Raw genomic sequence first — 20,822 nt, forward strand, 5'->3', positions numbered from 1 at the left:
AATCTCTAATTAGGCTGTTTGATTCTCTAGTGTGATTTAATGTAAAACTAATATGAAGAGGTAAATAATATATATATATATATATATATATATATATATATATATATATATATATATATATATATCCTTAGCCTTCTCCTCCTTTTTCTCCTACCTTTCATCGGAACAGGTATAAATATATACAAGGAAAAAAGAATCTATGCAATGACTCATATATAACATGCCATCACACGTTGTGCATTCAACCTTTCATTCCATCCCTTGATTCTGATTTTTCTAAAATACAAATGGAGATAGCCTGATGAGATCCAAAGGAGAACCGAATGCAAAAGAGGATTACAAAAAAATATATATATATTTTTAATTTATTTGCTCTCTTGGCTTTCCCATTTTACTCTAGTTAGAGCAAATGCTTGAGATCCCTAGTTGTATGGTGCATGATCACTGACCCAACCTTCCTCAAGAAGAAATTTGGTAACGATAATAAGCTTGATGACAGTGAGATTGAGAACGTTGAGCCCGCATACTTCTCCATTGTCAGCGTCGCGACCATGGTGGCGATCTTCAGATCCTCGAATCTCATTTGCTTCAAGACCATCTTTAGATCCAGCCCCAACCTCCTATTCCGAACACCATGGCCATCTTTGACTTTTTAAATGCATTCAGCAACTCACCCCATTTTAGAATCGTCACTTGCCTCACCACGAGACCAGAAGGGTTACATTAAATCACACTTGAAAATCAAGGGATCTAGTTATGAATTTTTAAACTGTAAGAAATATGTAAAAATATTTGTGAAACTTAGAGGACCAAAAACATAATTTGTAGCACATGGATGATGATGCGGCACTCAGTAATTAAACATTATTGGCTAGAGAATTTCGCAACACGCACCATGTCATTAGACATATATCACATCATAACCTATATGTCACATCATCAAAATATAATTTTCAATATATCATCATCCATATATTACATCATCGCCAATCGGCCACATAATCACTAATCTAAATGATTTTTGCCATGTAATCATTGACTAATGCTAGCATGAATTTCTAGTAAAAAAAAGTAGTAGTTGTTGAAGGAAAAGATGATGTCAAAACAGTTGTGAAATAATAGAGACTAAATTTGAGCTTTTTAAAATTTAGAAATTTATTAAAACATTGATCTAAATTTGAAGGACCAAAAGCATAATTAACTCTTTTATGTCCAAACATGCCCTTAATGAAAAGCTTAAAGATATCATTGTACAGGAAACTAGAATCATATAGGACATGGTAGATATTTTTAAAAAAGGATACAGACAGTTTTATTGCCCATTGACTATTAGGAGATATAAAGGATCAAATAGCGGGACTGCAATAAAAAGTTAAAATAGAGAAAGAAGGAGATCATAGAATGCCTAGGCCTTGTTCTCTTTGTTTTTACCTTTGATCCATCTCCTTCTTCTTGTTTCCTTGAAGCAATAGACACATGGAGGCTCGCCAATATTGCTTTCTTCTTCTTCTTCACTTGATACCAAAGCTAAACTTCGACAATAGAATCGTGCTGCCTTCAACCATCGCTATGCATGCTCACGCTCTTGGATTGAAGCTACCTTTTTTCAAACATTTCTCGTAACCTTGCATTTGGCTCTAAAGCCTTGGCATAGACAAAAAATTGTATATATTATATGAGATATTAAATATAAAAGGGTACAAATAGTCGGTTTTTTTTTTTTTTGATAGAACATACGAATTACAGAAATCTAGTTGAATATATCCAAAGATGTCAAAAAAATAAAATATTTTGAAAGGAGGGTGACAAGGTTGCACTACTAGTCCACAATGTTTCATTGGAGTGCTCGGTAATAAAAGATACAACCCAATCATTAGTTTTGCAATATACATAACTCGTTTAACAAGTAATACAATCTCTCGCACATTGCTAGATGTCTTAGAGCAAGAGGTATTTGTCCAGAGCTGTGGCCTACCTACGTATCTATTCAATAATTGTAGCTAGGTCAACGAGATCTAGTCATAAGTAAAACTTTGCATGGCGAAGTCGTGCTCAACTCGGCTCAAGAGACCAGAGACAAAGTTGTCATAGATGTTATAGTCATATTTTCTGTTGAATATTAAAATAGAGAAACATACAGTCATACAGATGAATGGAAGTAACATAAGAGAGAGAATTCATACCTAGGCGGCCTTCACTTTTGCCTTCGATCTATCTCCTCTCTTCTTATCTATTTCAAGAGGTTTGTTTATTTCTAAAGTGGTAGTATAGGTGGAACGGGGCGTTAGCTTCCATCGAGATGGCCCAGGTTCGAAACGCACGGAAATGGGTTGGAGAAGGTATGCGGAAATTTGCGGCTTGTATCGAACATTTCTTGGTGGAAAGGGGGCCTAGTAGGGGATGCTAACACGGGTAAGATTCTCCTCTCCCCCTCTCCTATTTTTTCACCCAAAAAAAAAGAAAGAGGTAAGATATGAGATGGAAGGTTCCATGTGTCCCAAACCCTAACTAGGAAAGTATTGTTAACGTGTGTTAGAAGTATTTTACATTAGAAGGGGAATTTTATATATGACATATTTTTTATAACTTTTTTTTTTTTTTCCGAATAGAGCTTTCTTTTCGCTGCGGCGACGATTAAATTGTGGACCGGAGCTCACTACTTTGGCCACTGCTTGGACTTGTGGTGTAGGACCGCTCTTGAACCGCTAGTAGCCGGGGTGGTGCCGGGTGTGACGTACTCACACGTGGGACTCGAGCCAGAGCTCAGAGGAGTAGCTGAGCCGGGCCCACGGGTGGGGAGGGTATGAGTAAAACCGGTCGGGGTGCCCAATACACGGCCATTTCTGCCCGCATCGAACATTTTTCTGGCGGGGCGGGGGCCTAGTGGGGGCTGCTATGCGGGGGTGGGCTTGTCCCTTCCTCCCCCTACCCCTTTTGTTTAGGAAAAAAAAAAAAAAGAAAAAAGAGAGCTTTCTTTCTGCCATTTGATAGGTACGGAGAAGAGATATTGAAAACTACAAATATAAAAGATCTCCAATGGCTAGGCATGTGTCTGATTCTCCGCCCATGGAGACTAGCGGAGCACCATACCCCTTCCCTCATCTCTCTCTCCCTCCCTCTCCTCTTCCTTCGCGCCAATTCAAATCCCTCCCGCCAAACCCCGCGAACTCTCCCACCATCTCCTTGCTCGCCAAGGCCACCCACCCCTCCCACCTCCCCCAGATCCACGCCCACCTCGTCAAGACCGGCGCCGCCCGCAATAATTTCTACCTCTCCAAGCTCCTCTCCCTCCTCCTCCGCTTCCGCCGCCTCACCGACGCCCGCCACCTCCTCGACCACGCCGACCGGCCCAACGCCCTCCTGTGGAATACCCTCCTCAAGGCCTATGCCCACGATGGCCTCTTCTTTGAAGCCCTCTCTCTCTACAAACAAATGCTTCGCAGTGGAGTCACCCCTGACTTCTATACCTTCCCCTTTGTCCTCAAAGCCTGTGAAGTCCTCTCCACTGGATGTGCTATCCATAGCTCGGTCGTAAAGCTTGGTGTTGAGTCCAATCTTCATGTTCGGAATTCATTGATTGCTTTTTACTGCAAATGTTTTGCTGTCGAGCTGGCTCAGAAGGTGTTTGATGACATGGACGAGAGAGATTTGGTTTCATATACTTCGATGATTTCAGGGTATGCTAAGGTTGAGGACATGGAGCTTGCAATGCTGCTCTTTGAGGCAATGCCTGAGAGAGATTTCGTGTCATGGGGAGCGATTATTTCGGGGTTCATTCAGAATGGTTGCCCTGAAGAAGCTTTGTCTCTCTTCCGGGAGATGCAGTTATCTGGGGTTCCCCTGAGCGAAGTTGCGATTGTTAGTAGTATTTCTTCATGTGCGAGCTTGGGGTTGAGAAGTTTGGGGCTCTGGCTCCATGCTCTTATGGTTAGGCATGGTCTCGAGATGAGCGTCTTTGTGGGCACAGCGCTTGTTGACATGTATGGCAAGTGTGGGGACTTGGATAATGCTCGTCAGATGTTTCGCTCGATGACTGAAAAGAGTGTGGCCTCTTGGAATGCTTTGATTGGTGGACTTTCTGCGAATGGATGTGTTGAGGAAGCCCTATTGGTCTTTGAAGAAATGATAGGAATGGGAATCGAACCCAATTCCGTTACTCTGTCTTGCATTCTATCTGCTTGTAGACATGGAGGACTTGTGGAGAAGGGGCAGTACTATTTTGAGTACTTGAGTAAGGAGTATGGGATTTTGCTGAATTTGGATCACTATGGATGTATGGTTGATTTACTGGGGCGAGCAGGGCTCGTGCATGAGGCTTATGAATTGATTTGCTCGATGCCAATGGAGCCCAATGAGATAGCCTGGGGAGCACTGTTAGGAGCTTGTAAGGTTCACAAAAATCTTGAACTGGCAGAACAAGCACTCAAGAGGCTTGTGGAGCTTGACCCGAGGAATGGTGGGAACTATGTGCTACTTTCTAACATGTATGCTGAGCTTGGTAGGTGGGAAGATGTTGAGAAGGTGAGAGTCATGATGAGAGATCATGGAGTGGAGAAAACCCGAGGTTGTAGCTCTATTGAGGTGGATAGTGTGGTTCATGAGTTTAATTCCGGTCTTCAGTCCCATCCTAATGCTTCAAGAAATGTACAAGAAGTTGGAAAAATTGTATAGTAGAATGGTATCTCAGAATTTACAGTAAAATGGAGGTGAGGAAATTATGTTGTGATTGAAAGTATAGATCCCACATTTTTCTTGTTGGATGTAAAATTGAAACAAATGATCCCCCCCCCCCCCCCCAAAAAAAAAAAAATAAAAAAATAAAATGGAATCAATCAATCTATCCAAAAACCCTATCTTAAATTTCAGCACCTGTTTATCTTGTGGTCGTTGCTCATACTGGAAGCTCATCTCTTTATTCTAAGCCAATTCCTACCCTTTTTACTTTTTTTCTGATAAGATACCCGTTAATTATATAATGATATCTTTATTTATGTTTTTTCAAAGATTTGATGGGTCTGTTGCAAGATTTGATTCTTTTTTTCCTCTTTTGTGGGTTGGTTGGTGTGTTAGATTGAGTATATTATATGTCCTTGGCAATTGGAATGGGATTTTTAGTTCACATGGTTTATTGGTTGGAGTGATCTAAGATATGGCATCGAGTTCATGTGGCCAGTTTAAAAATCTGGTTTTATACCTGCTGATTAATAAATCACTTTCATGTTATTTCAATTAGATCTTAGTTGTAAGCTACAATAAGTGGTAATCATTTTCAAGTGTGGTATTGTTGTAAGATGACATTGCACATGCACTGCATTAGATTTTGAATCTCTGCTTGTAGTTTGTGACTAAAGGATTTATGATCCAAACTAATTGTCATGTCAAAGAACTTGTTTCCTGGTTAGGATGAGTCCAAACAGAATTTAGTTTCTTGTGCTAAATGCTGATATTATTCTGTTATGTTCTGTGATCTTCACATTTTCCGACCCTTCAGATTATCTAAAGAAAAAGGCCCTCTTATTGTTTAGACTCTTTCAAAGGCTAGGGCAGTTTTTGAGGGTTGCTCTCCTACTGTATGAGCCTAAACTTTGCAAGTAGTGGTTTAAAAATTCCCTTTGTTTCTGTTCTTCCTCTAGATTTTATAGTAGTGCCAATTACAGAAAAGGTTATAGACCTTAGGAACATGTATAAGGTAAGGTTTGTTCTCTGTCAGTACTTAGGTTTGTCAATGAGCTGGGCCAGCCTAAGAGGCCGAAAGAAGCCAAACCGAAAAAATCAATTCCAGTCTTGGATTTTAGTCCCTACAGCTGACTGAACCTGAAAAATGTTGGGCAGGGTCCAGGCTTAGACTAGAATGTAAATTGAGTTGGAGTCTGGCCCAACCTGAAAAAATAGCCCTGTTTGTTTCTGGCTTTGGCCTGCTTCAGGGTGGGCTGGTCTTTGTTGGGCCTGGGATTCCAGGCTTGCACCAGGCCTAGGCCCAACCTGTCCCATTAACATCCTTTTAGTTACTACTTAAGATATCCACACGGCATGGCTGAAGACAGGGGAAGTTCTTGTGCATATCAAAATTGCATAGAATGTGTAATTGTTGCAAGATAATTGGAATTTTGGTAGTATTTGTTTTTCAGAGTGTATTGGATAAGATGCCATCACTGCCACACAGGTGGAACAATAGCAACAACATGAGACCCTCAAGATGCTCTTATAAGCTGCTCAAAGCTTATCGTTGATATCTGAGTGCAACACCAGCAGACCTAGTTTGAGTACCATTGTGAAAGGATTACATGAAGCTGCATTGTTTCAATGAGTAATCAAAGCTGCATTCTGTCACTTAGTTTTAAAGATTATTGAGTGCACAGTGCTTTGCAAAAGAATCAAGATCAGACTACCTCTAATTGGGTAAAAAAAAAAGATCTGCATGCCACTAGAGAAGAGATTAAAATTTCATGTAAATTGTTGTGGTTGGACATTTATCTATCTGCCAGTCATTTCATGAGCATAATTCTCTTTGAGTGTGTACAAATATATCTGATCCTTTAAACAATGACATATCTGCTAGCAATTGGCAGTGCAGCTTGGTTTGTGCTGTTTGTAGTGATATCTCAAGTTTTAATTTTCCTTCTAAAATTCAGATCCATCTAGATCTTCCTTTTGCCAGTAGGCTATCATTTTTACAATCAGTTGTCTTCCTGCACTGGTGGTGTATGTTTTTCAGCAAAAGAAAAAGTCACTTGAAAGTGTTTTTTTTTTAAACCAATATGCCTTTGACAATTTATAGTGCTTGCAAGAAGGAGATTTTCCAATTATATCCGTTTTCCAAGCCATTAAATGGTGTTCTCATGCAAACAAGTTTTTTTTTCTGTCTTTTTTTTTTTTGTGGGGGTTTTTTTTTTCGGGGGGGGGGGGGGGGGGGTAAGGAAACAACTATTGGCTAATAAAAGTGCATCACATCATACTTTTTGTTTCTCCACTCATACTTTAATGCAGGTTAAACCTTTCATGGTAATGAAATTCTTGTCTATTTTTTTTGGGAGATAAGTACTTGGCTGTTTGGTCTACTCTGCATCGGCAAGGAACAATGCCTTTTTTGACAAGATATGCGCTTAGCTTTTCAATTATCATTTCCACTGCCAGTAATTTTGGATGTGTGGAACTCTCTACAGCTGTCTAGCTGAGATTCAACATTGGTTATGGACAAGCCTCGGAGCAGAATAGAACTGTTAGGAGACAATCATATTGCAAGTTAGCATAGTTGACTTTAGAGTTTGAAACATGTTCTCTAGGACTCTTTTACATACTGTCCCTGCTTGAGTCTACATGCTGTTGAAGCTTCTCTTTTCCTCATTTTATTGTTGGAGTTTTTTGTTACTAAGGTTAGTCAAAGCCTGGTTAAATTTTGATCATTTTAGTCCTGATTCTTTGTTGTCTCTGATGAAATCATGAAAACAACTGAAATATATTTATTTATCAACTAATAACTCATATGCTTCTTGTTTGGTGGATACAGACATGCATGTTAGCCGGCATCTGATATTGTTAGTTAAATTTTTAACTTTCTGCACTGGAACATTATATATGGAATGATTGAGCATCTTAATTGACACTTTGGGATAGCAAGCATGCTGACAATTTTATTTGAAATATTGGAAAAATCTTGGTTTGTTCACAACATTTTTGTTGGAAAAATGATTCTCTAACCTATACGCAATCCACCTATTCACAGTTACAAATTCTAGAAAAGTTTGTTGTACTTGTTCAAGAAAAAAACTTACAAGCGAAAGAGAAATGATGGGGTATATTACTGTTACTGTTTATCATCATTTCATCTAACATTAGTTTTTGCATCAAGCAGTGTGCAGATGTATCAATGATTTCATAATTTCAATTTTTCAACCTCCCAGTTTTCTGAATTATTATTTTAACTTTTGGTAGGTTCCATTTTCGAATCATTCTCCATGGTAGATATATTCTTGAATGCTGAATTTTGACTATGGCAGCAAGTTAACCAGAACTTACACTAAAGTTGTATTGTGATTAGGCCGTCCATGTCATTGTCAACTTGCCTTTTGACCAGCTCAGATTGTTTATGTCATTACGTGCCATTTACGATTGTTTGAAACTGGATAGCTGGTCAATTATAATTGACAGCCAGGCTTGTCAGGTTATGTGGGATGGAAGGATGCTGATCCAGTGATTTGGTTAACAGACCCAGTCTGCGCACAAAGAATCTGCATTATATCACCACTTGAAACTTATTAGGATATTCATATTCATTGCTGATTTATTAATTATGTTCTAATGGTGTTTATCTATTTCATAATAGGGTCACTATGCAAGCAAGCACTTTGTATACCATGCTGGGGGCAGCAATAACAGCAGTTAAAATCAGCTGGTCTACTCCTTGTGGGTCTGAATTAAGTTACTGTTGCCCACTGCTCCGTTGGCGGTATGCAGTAAGTTGTTTTTTCTCCACCCACCGTTCTTTATCAGCATCATGATCTTTCAATAATGGATAGCTAAACAAGTTCAGGAATCTAGATTAGAGTGGAAGTAGGGATCACTGCTAAAATGAAGAACTTTAAGATGAAGGTAATAATAATATTCCATGCTCCACAAGGAGAATATAGATGTTGTTCCAAGGGGAGAAGCTGTTCTGTAATCATGACAATGCCTAATGACAAGAATTATCCATGGAATTTTGCAATTTGTGCGGTTAGACCAGGTTATGCAAAAGTTTTGGCAATGCTGTCTCAACCTTTTACTCTCTACCTTATCCTCTACTTGTACTCTGGTACTTCTCTTTCTAGTAAGGAGATCATCAGCCTAAAGTCTTCTGCTCCTCTCTTACAATAGAAGAAAACTCTTGAAACCATCAATTTAATATCAAACACTGACACACTTCTCTTGAGAGTAGGTGGAGTTGAGACATAAGGAGACAGGATTGGTTTGATGGTGTAGCACTGAAAGCAACCTCTTTTGGTTGGCTGCTGAGAGAGGTTCCCACAGGCCACAGCTGGTCATCCCTGAGAGCGACCAACTGCCTAAAGACCTTGTCTTATGGGAGGGGGCCTGATACCATGGTCACTGCCTGTAGCTTTCCCCCAGCCACAACCACCTTGTGTCCTATTCACATTTCTTGCCTGGTGATGGATGGCCATCCACAATACCACTATTTTGAGGGCACAGTAACAATGGTGTATCTCAGCCACCAAATGATTCCATCTTATTTGCATTTGTCAATCAAATTAGGTTAGGTTCAAGGAAATCAAGCACTTGTTGATGGTTCATCTGGTCCCTTAATGGGAGAGTTGGTGTGTTAGGATATGAACTAAGGGAATGAGAAGAAAGAAACCTTGTGTATGTTCTCATATAGCTCCTGCTGCATGCCTCTGTCCGTGCTGATAAATTTTTGCAGAGCCTTACAACAAGGGTTCATCTTTGCCGGCTTCAGCTCCTTTGGTGTCTCTAGTGGTGGTACAATTCACTAGAGTATGGTTCATCTATGCTCTGCAACTAATATTCATTGACGGAGTGCACAATGCGAGAAACTGGGCGATTGTGCAAAGGGGACGATCGAAAGAGTATGATGTTGGCCTCACTTTTGTCATTTGGCTCCTATTACATGAAATTATCCTTGGTACCAAGATTCTTCTATTTGGCTGAGGTACTAGTGTCACATCAATAGCTAACCTGAACAACTTCTGGTAAATTAAGAATCTTCTGTAATTTTCTCTATGAAAAAAGTAAAATGTTTATGCATAAGATTCTTAAAATACCAGCAAAATATTGTTTGAAGTAATAGAAATTTCGTTGCTGTCATTGTTTTCGAGACGATTGTTACTATCATTAGACATACTCTGAGTAGTAGAAATACTTGTTACTGCATTGTTTTTGAGAAGATTGTTACTGTCATTAGCCATACTTTGTAATAGGAGAAATATTTGCTCCTGTCATTGTTTTTGAGAAGATTGGTAACGTCATTGTTGTTATTTACAAATTACAACCCATTAGTTGCCGATGCTCCCATCTCTATTATGACAAACAACCCATCCACGTTGTCCAATGGCATCATTATTAGGAGAATCGAACAAATAAGTTTCAAAATAAAACAAGAAGAGCTGGGAAACGAAGAAGATCCCTTTGGTCCACTGTAGTTTTTTAGGACTTTCTTCTCCACCCTCATTGTAGGCGACAGAAAACATTGTCCACTTTGATGTGCTCATCCTAACTCGATTGCATCATTCATAACTGCTCAATACTTGCTTCTCCTCCTACTTGTGTCTGTAGAATTAGGCCATTCCTCTCACTACAGGCAGAGTAAAATTGTCTACTAATAGCACCCTGGAAAATTTTAGCTTCATAAATAGGTACTTCACAATTTTTCGAAATAACTACCAATTGATCCTTAATGAGGTCCTTCTGCTCTTTTCCAGCCCAGTAAAAATAATAATAACTACTTTGTTGGGGTCTCTTCAAGATCAAGTTGGCAAGCAAGACCAGAGAGAGTCGAAAGCCGAGAATCTATTAGCTGGAAAGAGATCGATGATGGATACTTATATAATTCGTGCATCTTACTGCAAGTGCCCAACCTGACGTGTCACATATCTTATTACCACTTGATGGTAAAATAATTTGAGCATCCGTTGTGAATGTCTCCATCTATATTGCTGAGAGGTTCTATTACTTGTATGTAAAATTCTTTATCTTAAAATTTGCATATTATTTCCATTATGCATCAGGGAGAGTCATCATCAAATAAAAAATTTGATTGCTATTTGACAATTTTTGATATTCCCATGCCAAGGTTTATTTTTATTATGTATTAATATCACACTTTGAGGGTGTATTTTATAATTCAGATTTTTGAGGGGTTTCTCTTTTTTTTGGTAGGAAATGTTTTTAGGTTCCTATGTGATTCACACTGCCAACTCTTTCATTATTGTTGGGTTAGGCCTGCACCAAGGTTATAAGAATTGACTTGAAGTTTGTACAGTATTTGCTTTGTCCTGATGACTTGATGGCTAATGTAAGCAGTGACACAAATGAGGAGGATATGCCAGTTCTACATCAGCTGCTCTTCCCAAAGTACAGAACAGCAAAATCATCAAACCACAACCTAAAAGTTGGCTTGATGGAGTGATTTGGCTCTAAATTGCGACACCAGGAGCCCAAGTTTTCTCTATTCTGTACTCCAGTTGAGCAGCTAATCCGCTACCAACTGCCGTACATACCTTCCTTAGTACACATCACCTATGACCATAAGTATCCCTCATTAATCAGTGCGAGGACAATAGAAACAAATATTTTATTGGGCCCTAATGAATAATTTGTTTAAAATTATTGCTGACAGGTGTCGACAAATGAATCATCTGAGTCGTGTTTGGATATTAACAAAGAAATAATCTAGGTCAGATCTTGCAAGAAACCAAAGTGTGAAGGAAGCCAGCAAAGCATTTGGTTTTAGGGCCCATTTCTCTCTCATTCCACACTGGTCGTAGTATATAATCTCGAATTCATAGCTCCACAAACAAGCCATTAATGGAGGCTAGTCTCCACGCTCCTCTCCTCTCAATACCAATGGAGTATGAGCCAAGTTATGGCCAATGTACTCTACAAGCCAATGAAGACATCATCTTCCCTTTAATCATGCATGATGTTTTTCCTGATGATGGTCACATGGATACTGGCTTTCCTGGGATGAGCTGTGGAGAGGAGCCATTGGTTCATGACACCTTCATGGGCCTGCAAAAGTCCCTTCCTTCAGGCTCGACTCATGAATATTCATCTCAACAGGAGATCTTGGTTGCGATCCAAGGGGAGCTAATGGAGGAGAACAGCTTGGCTGATCTACTCCTGGCCAGTGCCGAAGCTGTCGAGACTGAGAACTGGCATCTGGCCTCCGTAGCACTTGCGAGGGTCGACCAGCTGCTTCTTGGCCGAGAGATGGACGCCAATCCACTTAATCAATTGGCCTACTACTTGGCGCAGGGGCTCCGGGCAAGGACTAATGATCTCGGTGCAAACGACGTCTTCCCGGTCCATTCCATGGCGTCCGACGGCATGTCGGCGTACCAGATGTTGCAGGAATTATCGCCATACGTGAAGTTCGGGCACTTCGCGGCCAACCAGGCCATCCTCGAGGCAACAGAGGGGGACCGGGAGGTCCGCATCGTGGACCTGGACGTGATGGAGGGGATTCAATGGCCTCCATTAATGGTGGACCTTGCAAGCAGAATCGGCACGTCGCTTTGGATCACTGCACTCGTTGAGGCCGGCAATGTGGAGGCGGTCCACCGGACCGGGCGGAGGTTGGTGGAGTTTGCGGACTCCATCGGGCTCCCTCTTCGGTTTGACTGTCTGCAGGTCAACAAGGAAGGGGACTTGGAACGAGTCGAAGCCGGCGAAGGATCGCTCGTAATAAACTGCATGGTCAATCAGCTACAAAGGCCAAGTAGGAGCTTTAAATCACTGAACTTCTTGCTTGGTGGTGCGAGGAAGCTAAGACCAAAGCTGGTGGTTTTGGTGGAGGAAGATCTCTTTAGCTTCGGTAAGGGTCCTTTTAAGTCCTTCGTGGAGTTCTTTTGTGAGGCTTTGCACCACTTCTCTGCTATCTTTGATTCATTAAATTGTAGTTTTGTGGGTGACTATAGGATGGGGCTGAGGCTGGTTGAGAGGGAGATGTTGGGACCTAGGATAGTGGACTCTGTGGGGAAGTTTTTAAAAGAGATGGAGGGGTGGGGAGGAGGGTTTAGTGGGTTGGAGGGTTTCAGGACCATTCCACTGAGCTCTTGTAATGTTTCTCAGGCGAAGTTTTTGGTGGGGCTCTTTGGTAGAGGGTATGGGGTGCAGCATGAGAAAGGTAGGCTGGCTCTTTCTTGGAAGTCAAGGCCTTTAACCACAGTGTCCATCTTGGTCCCTGCATGAAGGCTTTCTTTGGTGGTTGAAGTTGTAGGGATACAACAGTTCCCAACCCTCGACATGGATTTTGATGAAAGTGTTAGGTCCTGGATTTTAGTCTGTTTTTGTTAGGGTGAGCCAAATTCTTCTTTCGATTTGTAAAATATTTTCTAAGATTCTTGCTCCCTAGCTATAATTTGTTGATGGTGTGCAATCCAAGATCGCTTCCAGAGGTTGGATATATATCAATCTGGAGATCAGCCAGCGCTCAAGCTCTTGTTTCTTACGAGTCAACTCAGGCTAAAATTTGAAGGCATGGACTAGATGGAACTCAGCCTAGTTCTGTTACATGGCCCAACTACGTCGCTTTGTGTTCAAAGGATGATTCAAGCCCTCTGTAGACTTGGACTGCCTTTGGTTTCACCCTCATCAGTGTTCATATTTTTTAATAGATATAAAGACCAGCATGAGTTCAAATTCTACATAGAAAGATAAAAGAAGGTGTCATTTTTCAACAGCATCACCCAGGTTGCAGGGAGGACAAAAAAGGGCTGCTATTCTAATTTCTTTGATTTTTTTTTCAAAATAAAATGGCAATATATTTTTGCATGTTTTATAATTTCAAAGCTTTTTTGCAGTGAATGAGAATGTAATCTAAGGGAACTTAGTATCTATGAAACCAACTATAGCCATCATAGTGGATGGAAAATCCTATCCCACTCAAACTTTTTCTGGTTATGGATTGTGATTTATCCTTCGTATATGCAATCATTTAAATTGAAGCAGTCTCTTTCTCTCTCACACACGCGCGCACACGCATGCACGTGCATGGAATTGTGTCTAATTCAACGGAAGGGCCCTTTTAGGTCCTGTTGCTGGTGCCAAGAAATCCTGGCCTACATCATATTGGCCAGGGATCATAAGGAACTAAGATATCTAATCTCTGCCACAATAATATTTTTAAGAAAATATTACTTCTAAAATATTTTAAAAATATTTAAGTGAAAAAAGATGATTGAAAGAAATTAGTTTAAATTGGAAAAGATGTTAGATGCTATGATATAAGATATAATTAATCATATAGATCAATAGATACTCGATATCGATAGATGAAAACCTTGACTTAAATGAAGGGTAGACTCAGCCAAGAACCTATAAGCCCAATAACCCAACTAGATTTGGTGTGGTCATACTGGTAATGCATGCATGCATTGATTTGGATAAGTTGCTGCATATGCATGTTATGATCATCCTGCTAAAAGATTTTGGCCAGCTTAATTGCCACATTTTTAGCTATATATTTTGTATAGTAGTCCAGCTGATATTTGCTTGATGCTAGGCTAAACTTTGTCCACAGCGTGCTAATTAACATGTTACCTGAACTAACTCGAGCTTAGCTCGTGACATGAAAATCTATGCTTGAGCTAAAAGTATATAGGCTAAGCATTGGCTAATCTAATTCAATTGAAACCACGGCCTCAACAACTTGGGTCGCCTCTAGCTCGCTACATCATCATAAAGAGTGGTCACGGGCAATAGACGTCACACATCTGTTGCTTAAAAGAAAAGAAAGTAAAAGAAAGAAGCAAATGGGTATTATTTCACAGTCACAATGAAAGTGGTTAACATCTTTCATCGAAAAAGAAAGTGGTGAACATCATCGATCTTGTTTTCGTTACCAGAATCTCCTTTATCTTTGTCGACCATCAAGAATATTGATGTTCATTGTAAAAATCTTCTTTAACAAAACTTTGTTATCGCAATATATTTTCAGCTAATACCTTCGTTTGTATTGCTGTCTCTTATTAAATCTCTTGTATATATTTCCTTTTAATACCTCGTAAGAAGACTTTGTGCTTTGCTTGGAGCCTAGTCAATTTGATGAAATTACTTTAGGAGCCATATCATCCAAGAGATCAATTATAGTCATTCGCTCTACAAATTATTTATAAATAAAAAAGATCCAACTCTTCCCCAATTGATATTTTTATCATCTTGGATCAACCTTTTAGTTTAGTTTAGAAGACTTAGAAGGTTAACAAATGCTAAACATTGCCGCCCAACCCTTATTATAGATATGGCAGCTGCCTGATTGTTACAATTGTTACTCACCTGCTTTGGTGAGCAGGGTTAAGTAATAGTATTTTAAGGATGCATTTGATTGGGAAGTAACAAAAATGAAATAGTAAAAGTTAAGCCAATTTTTGTTTAGTTCCACTTTTGATTTAAATTATATTTTTATCAATAAAAGAAGTAAAAAGTAGGTACAAGGGATAGCTTATTACCTATGATAAGTAAATTGATCAGCATAACTGTTTCTTAGTTATGTTTCCTTTCGAAATGCTGTTTCGAAAGCATAAGACTTATTTCAAGCCCCACACCTTTTTAATGCTCGAACCAAATGTAACCAAAAGATTTGCTTTGAATTTTACTTTGTTGAAATCACCATTTGTCCCAAAAGCTTAAGCTAATAGGTTAAGGTAGATTTATTTATATATTTTATATTTTCTTACACTCCTCCTCACATGTGGGCCGAACTTGGTGAGCTCGACATATGAAATTTTTAATAATTGGGTTAAAGAGTGTGGAGACAGGCCGGGTTCGAACTTAAGACCTCTGTTCTGATATCATGTTAAAATCACCACCAAAAGTAGATCCATGCGTCTACAAGTTTGCAGGAGATGCGTCCGCCCAACTAGGGATATCGTCCAATATACTTGGAGCTTGAGACATACATTGAGGTTTCATATGGCTGCTACTAATTTATCAAGATACAAAGATTGATCCCCAAATGCTCTTATCATAAAATAAGGTGTGCTGATGTTTGTTTGCTCATTTTAAATAATAAAATTTTGGAATCCAAGGTTCTAATAATGGGTGACGCCAGCATGCACGCATCGATTCCATGGCGCTATCACTGGTGGGCATAGTTGTTCTTCCCTTGTCTGAAAGTTAAACATGGCCAATGAGAGGGAGACATACTATTGTCACTGTTGCTGGAAATTGGACCCGGGGGCAATCTTCGGTCGAGGAGAGGGAGCGACTGTTAGTCCTCACGGCGGGGCGGCGGTCTGTCGGCGGGCGGCGTCCTGCGTCCGGGGCGATCGGAGAGAAGGAACAGCAGGTCCTCGCAGCGGGGCGGCGATCCGTTGGCTGGTGGCGTCCTCCGTCCGGGTGCTTGCACACGAACCGGTGGCCGGGTTCTCCGGCGCCGGCCCTCCGACGCTCAAGTCAGGGAGGGGGCAAATAGTGGGGAGAAGGAGATAAACAGTGATTTTTGGGTGTATGAATGTTCCAATCCCCCCTTGAGAGGCCAAGGCTCCCTTTTATATGCGGGGGTCGGTTTACCTGTGATGTAACAGGGCGAGGCCGTAGTACGGCTTGGCATGTTGTTCAGGTCGGCGCTCGGTCAGGCGAATCATCGCGCTGATGTCGGCGGTATGGCCGAGATCAGAGACTTATCATAGTCGACTAGACCCTGCTGGGTCGATTTGCCGTGGAGAGCTGGGGGTCCGTAGATGTCAGGAGCCATGCGCATTTATTGTGGAGTAAGTCGGAGATCCGCATTTATTATGGAGTAAGCCGGAGATCCGCATTTATTGTTGAGTGTGCCGGAAGATTACAGCGGCCATGCGCAATAAATGCCGGAGGGGTGTTAGAGTACGGTCCTCGGACATCGGGGTTTCTCTTAGGTCGGAGGTTTCGGGGTCGGTCGTCTTGTGGCCGAGCGTTCCGAGGTCGGACGCTGACTTCGGCTGTCCGGGGTCGGAGGTTGTACGGCTTCTTAGGGGCATTTATGTCATTTGGGGGGAAACTTTATTCCCCCCAACACTACCCCCCGATTTCCGAGTTCGAGCGGCTTGTGGGGCTCGGACGTGGGAAGTAAAGTCTGTCACTAAGGTTGGGGGAAAGGTCTCGCCCGCCCCCTTGTGCTTTCCGGAGCTTTCATGGTGAGATATGCGCCCTTTGGCGTCTCGAGGCTGCTTTATTCGGTGAGCTAATGATGGAGCTCGTATCATCATGCTTCTCGAATCGCCAGGATCATTTTACGGCGGATTAATGATGGAGGACCTCGAGCTCGTCGAGGCGGTGTCTCGATTCCGTAATCGACATTTCTGGCTCATTAATGAGTGTGCCGTTACGGGGTTTGAAACGGACACGCGGCGCGACCCGAGGTCGGACGCTTTCGATTTCATGTTACTGGATCATAATTCCGAAGAAGTGGAGGCCTCATCGGGGCTCCACGTGTCCCAGATCTTATTAAACGAGGGGAGCGGGGGTTACGTCCGCTCGTTCCTCAAGACGATTTGATTCTGTGGACCCATGATGAGGCCCCGAGATCCGATGGGACAACGCTTCGATTTCGTATCCGATTTATCAAACCAGAGTGAATACGGTGCCTCGGCTTCCGAGGTCGACACGTGGCGCAACTCGGTCGGGGGGATGGGAACCGACCCCGTCGATCTGGGCCGTCAGGGGGGTCTATATAAACCCCACGAGTCTGCCCTGAAGGTCTTGTTTGGCTGCCTCTTATTTTCGTCGTCTTTTCCCCCTGCTTCCTCCCTCAGCTGAATCTTGCTGGTGGTGCCCGGAGCGATTTCCGGCAATGTCCAGTAGGTTTTCTTCCTGTTTTCACTAGGATTTCCCCTTTTCTCCTCCTCGTCAACTTCCATTTTCTACTCTTAACTTTTGCTCCACTCTTCCGTGAGAATGGGTTCCGGTCCCGAAGAGGTTGGGTCGAGTCTGTCGGAAGAGGAGCTGGAGTTAATCCGCTCCCGTTTCTTCTTCCAGCCCGGGTTTCGCCTTGAAACCGCAGGGCCGGAAGACAGGGTGACGCGGCCGCCCCCAGGTCGGATCGCGGTTTACCGCGAGACACTTTGGGCGGGCCTGCGTTTTCCCGCCCATGAGTTCGTGAGCAACTTGCTGGCCGAGTACCAGCTCGTCCCGGCGCAGTTGGCTCCGAACTCATGAAGGACCATAATCGGGTTTTTACCCCTGTGCCTCGGGCACGGGATCCCGATTTCGGTAAGCCTTTTTCGCCGGTGTTTTCTGTTAAAGAAAAACCCGACGGACGTAGGGTGGTTGTATTTCGCTTTTCGGGGCGGTATGTTACTCTTCCGGGGCGCCCCTTCCTCGATTCACGAGTGGAAGAGGAAGTTTTTCTTTCTGGCGTCTGCGGCGCCTTGGGGGTTCGAGCCAAGGTGGGGACACCCTCGGCTGAAGGCCCTCAACAAACTCTCCGAGCCCACGGGGAGGGAGCTGAGGACCCTGGACTCTTTGCGAGCCCTCGGGAGGGGCAACGACCTGACCGAGCTCCTGCGGGAGGACGCCCTGGCGAGCGTGGGTCTGAGCTCGGCGCGCCCCGAGGGTAAGGGCGGTTGCATTATTCTATTTATTTATTTCTTGTTCTCCGTCTTTACGGTCACGGGTCTGACTCTTAACAAAATTCTTGATTTCAGATATTCCACGCATGCCGACCAGCAACACATCACTTTTCTCTCGCCTGAGGAGGCGAGAGGCCGAGGCCGGGGGTGCTGCGCCCCAGCCTCGGAAGAGGGCGAGGACGGACGGCGCTTCTTCGTCGGCTGGGACGAGTGGCCCCGAGGCGGGGGCCCCTGCAGCCGACCCGAGGCGGGAGCGGGTTGTTGGTGATGCGGGCCCGTCGGCCCCTCCTTGCCCTACCCCCCTTTCCCAGCGGGGGGAGCCGTCCGTGGTCCGGCCGCAGCAGCCAGGACCCGGGCTTACCCGAGGCACCGAGGCGAGCGGCTCCGGGACCTCGGGTTCGATCGTGCCGAGCTCTTCCCGGGCTTTCCGAGAAGAGTCGGTCGAGCCGGATTCTTCTATTCCCGAGGGGCGCTCGGCCTTTCAAGATGCCGAGGTCGCACGCTCCATATTGCGGCGTGCGGTGCTTCCAGCGGACCGGGCCGTGTTCCGGAGTATTTCGCTGGAGGAGGTCGTCGGCAGTGCTTACTGCAACACCGCCCGGGTAAGCTTCCTTCTTAATTTTCCCGAGTTTTTAGCGTACATATGTGCTTTTCAACTCACAATACCCTCGTTTCTTTCTTTTCAGCATATTCTCGAGCTCGACACCATGGCGTTCATCGCCCATGGGTATCGGGAAGAAGTTCAACAGCTCAGCCAGCGACTGGAGCCGGCCAAGAAAAGAGTCGCCGAGCTGGAGGCGGCGTTGGCCGCGGCCGAGGCTCGGTGGACAGCCACCGAGGCTGAGCGCCTTGCCATGGTGGGGGCGCTCGAGGAGGAGAAGGCGGCTCATGCCCTGACCAGGGCAACCATGCGCGGCACGGAGGCGCGCTTAGGGGAGGTCCAGGCCAGGGTCGCGGCCCTCGAGTATGAGGAGGGGGTATTGCGCCTCCGACTCGGGCAACTTGAGGCCCGGGAGAGGAGGGCCCTCGAACGAGTCGAGCATGCTGTGGAACTCTTCAAAGAGTCGCAAGAGTTCCGCGACATGTTGGAGGAGGAGACGGTCGACGGTTTCCTTCGAGGCTTCGAGAACATCCGGGAGCAGGTGCGCCGGTACTGCCCTCAGTACGACTTCTCGACGGTCCGTCCGAGGAAGGACCGGGGCTGGGGGTCCGACGTGCAAGCCCTTCCTGCCATCCTGACGTCCGAGGCGGGAATATACGAGCAGGACCCCGCCGAGCCTTCGACGGGGGTAGCCGAGGCGGACGGTGTCATGGAGGAGGCTCCGGCAGCCGAGATCGACGCTGTCCCGGAGGCGGCGCCCGAAGCTCCTGCTCCCGGCCCCGAGCCTGTTCCGGAGGAAGATCATGAGGTCATCAATGTGCCGGATGACCCCCCGGATGTGGCTCCCGCCGCTTAGTACTTAAGCATATTTTTCTTTTCTTTTTCATTGTATCCGGGGTCGGCCCTTGAGTGGCCGACTTCCAATTTTGTAATTGGCCTTCCGGCCCTTTGTTAATGAAGAAATGTTTTTGTCATTCTGTGTTCATCCCTCTGTTGTCGTGGATGAGGCTAGAACCTTAGCTAACCGCCTCGACGACCTCTAACTTCGTATTTTAATCTTTGGGCTGCTTAACGAAGCTGCCCTTTTTCCTGGCTATATCTTAGCCTTCTCGGATTCCAGTCGTCTCGACCAAAGGGAGCTCCGAGCTTAGGTTTCTAGAAAATTTCTCTAAGTCCTATAACTCGGATCTTAGAGTCGTGGGAGTTGCCACGTTTGGCCTTTAGGAAAATCTTAAGGCACCGAGGTCGGGCCTTAGCCCTTCAAGTGGGACCGGAATAGGTCTATTCGTGCCGCTATTCGGGGAGTTTAGTCGGGTTTCCGAACTCAACTCCGAACCTCTCATAGGGAGCGCGGGCTAATAAACAAGTTATTGCCGAAGATTTTCATAGTTATCGTTCTCGGACCCTGCCGAGATTTCGGTGAACAAGGCTGGGATTCCCAAAGATTGCCTTGGTACCTGTGCTTGGCTGGTACATTCGTGGCCGGGACCACTTTCTCAGCTGGACGTCGGAGTTTACTTAGAAGAGCCGAGTTGGGCCCTACTTTATGAAGCCTTAGTACGGATTGCGGAGACTTGACGAACAGAGCAGGCATGATGAAGTTGGGAGGTCGGTCTTAAGCCGACCCAGCGAAGAAGCCCGGCTTTGGGGCAAAATAAGACTCCAACATTGGACGAGATCCCGCTCGGCAATATGTAGATAAAATTTGACAAGGAGGGCGTCTAGTTGGGTGTACCTCTTGCATTCTCGGGGTCATGCTTCGCATGGTGGAGTAGGTCGCTTCCCTTCCTCGTCGACCTCCGGAGTCATTTTTGACTTGTAAAAGGGGCTCGGGCTTCCCATGGACCCGGCGACTCCTGCCGGAGTTGAGAGGATCTGGGGAGGCTTTGTTGATTTGTAGCCCTTTTTGAGATCGAGGGGGCTTAGGACCCTATGGTCGG

General features: G+C 44.1%; 1 protein-coding gene and 1 pseudogene across 5 annotated transcripts; both read left to right on the top strand.

Annotated features, from left to right (window-relative positions):
* The first annotated feature begins 3,021 nt into the window (after window positions 1-3,021).
* LOC103701374 (pentatricopeptide repeat-containing protein At5g66520 pseudogene) lies at window positions 3,022-10,995 on the top strand (annotated as a pseudogene). 4 transcript variants are annotated; one of them, XR_016400375.1, is made up of 3 exons: window positions 3,022-4,706; window positions 8,324-9,664; window positions 10,434-10,995. The product of XR_016400375.1 is annotated as a pentatricopeptide repeat-containing protein At5g66520 pseudogene, transcript variant X2 (transcript). The 4 variants fall into 4 exon arrangements; XR_015977421.2 differs by having other exon boundaries at window positions 8,324-9,581; XR_015977422.2 differs by having other exon boundaries at window positions 8,324-8,453.
* A 582-nt stretch (window positions 10,996-11,577) lies between these two features.
* Window positions 11,578-12,924, top strand: LOC103701373 (protein NODULATION SIGNALING PATHWAY 2-like). Its single transcript, XM_008783412.4, has one exon. It carries the CDS (start codon window positions 11,578-11,580, stop codon window positions 12,922-12,924), a length of 1,347 nt encoding a protein of 448 aa, XP_008781634.4.
* The last annotated feature ends 7,898 nt before the right edge of the window (window positions 12,925-20,822 follow it).

Source organism: Phoenix dactylifera, chromosome 4 (assembly GCF_051530095.1).
Source record: "Phoenix dactylifera cultivar Ajwa chromosome 4, Ajwa_hap1_PhDact_Kaust_v1.1, whole genome shotgun sequence".
Lineage (NCBI taxonomy): Eukaryota > Viridiplantae > Streptophyta > Magnoliopsida > Arecales > Arecaceae > Phoenix > Phoenix dactylifera.

Excerpts from the sequence above, each read along its gene's own strand:
- LOC103701373 (XM_008783412.4), top strand. The coding sequence starts at position 11,578 with ATGGAGTATGAGCCAAGTTATGGCCAATGTACTCTACAAGCCAATGAA.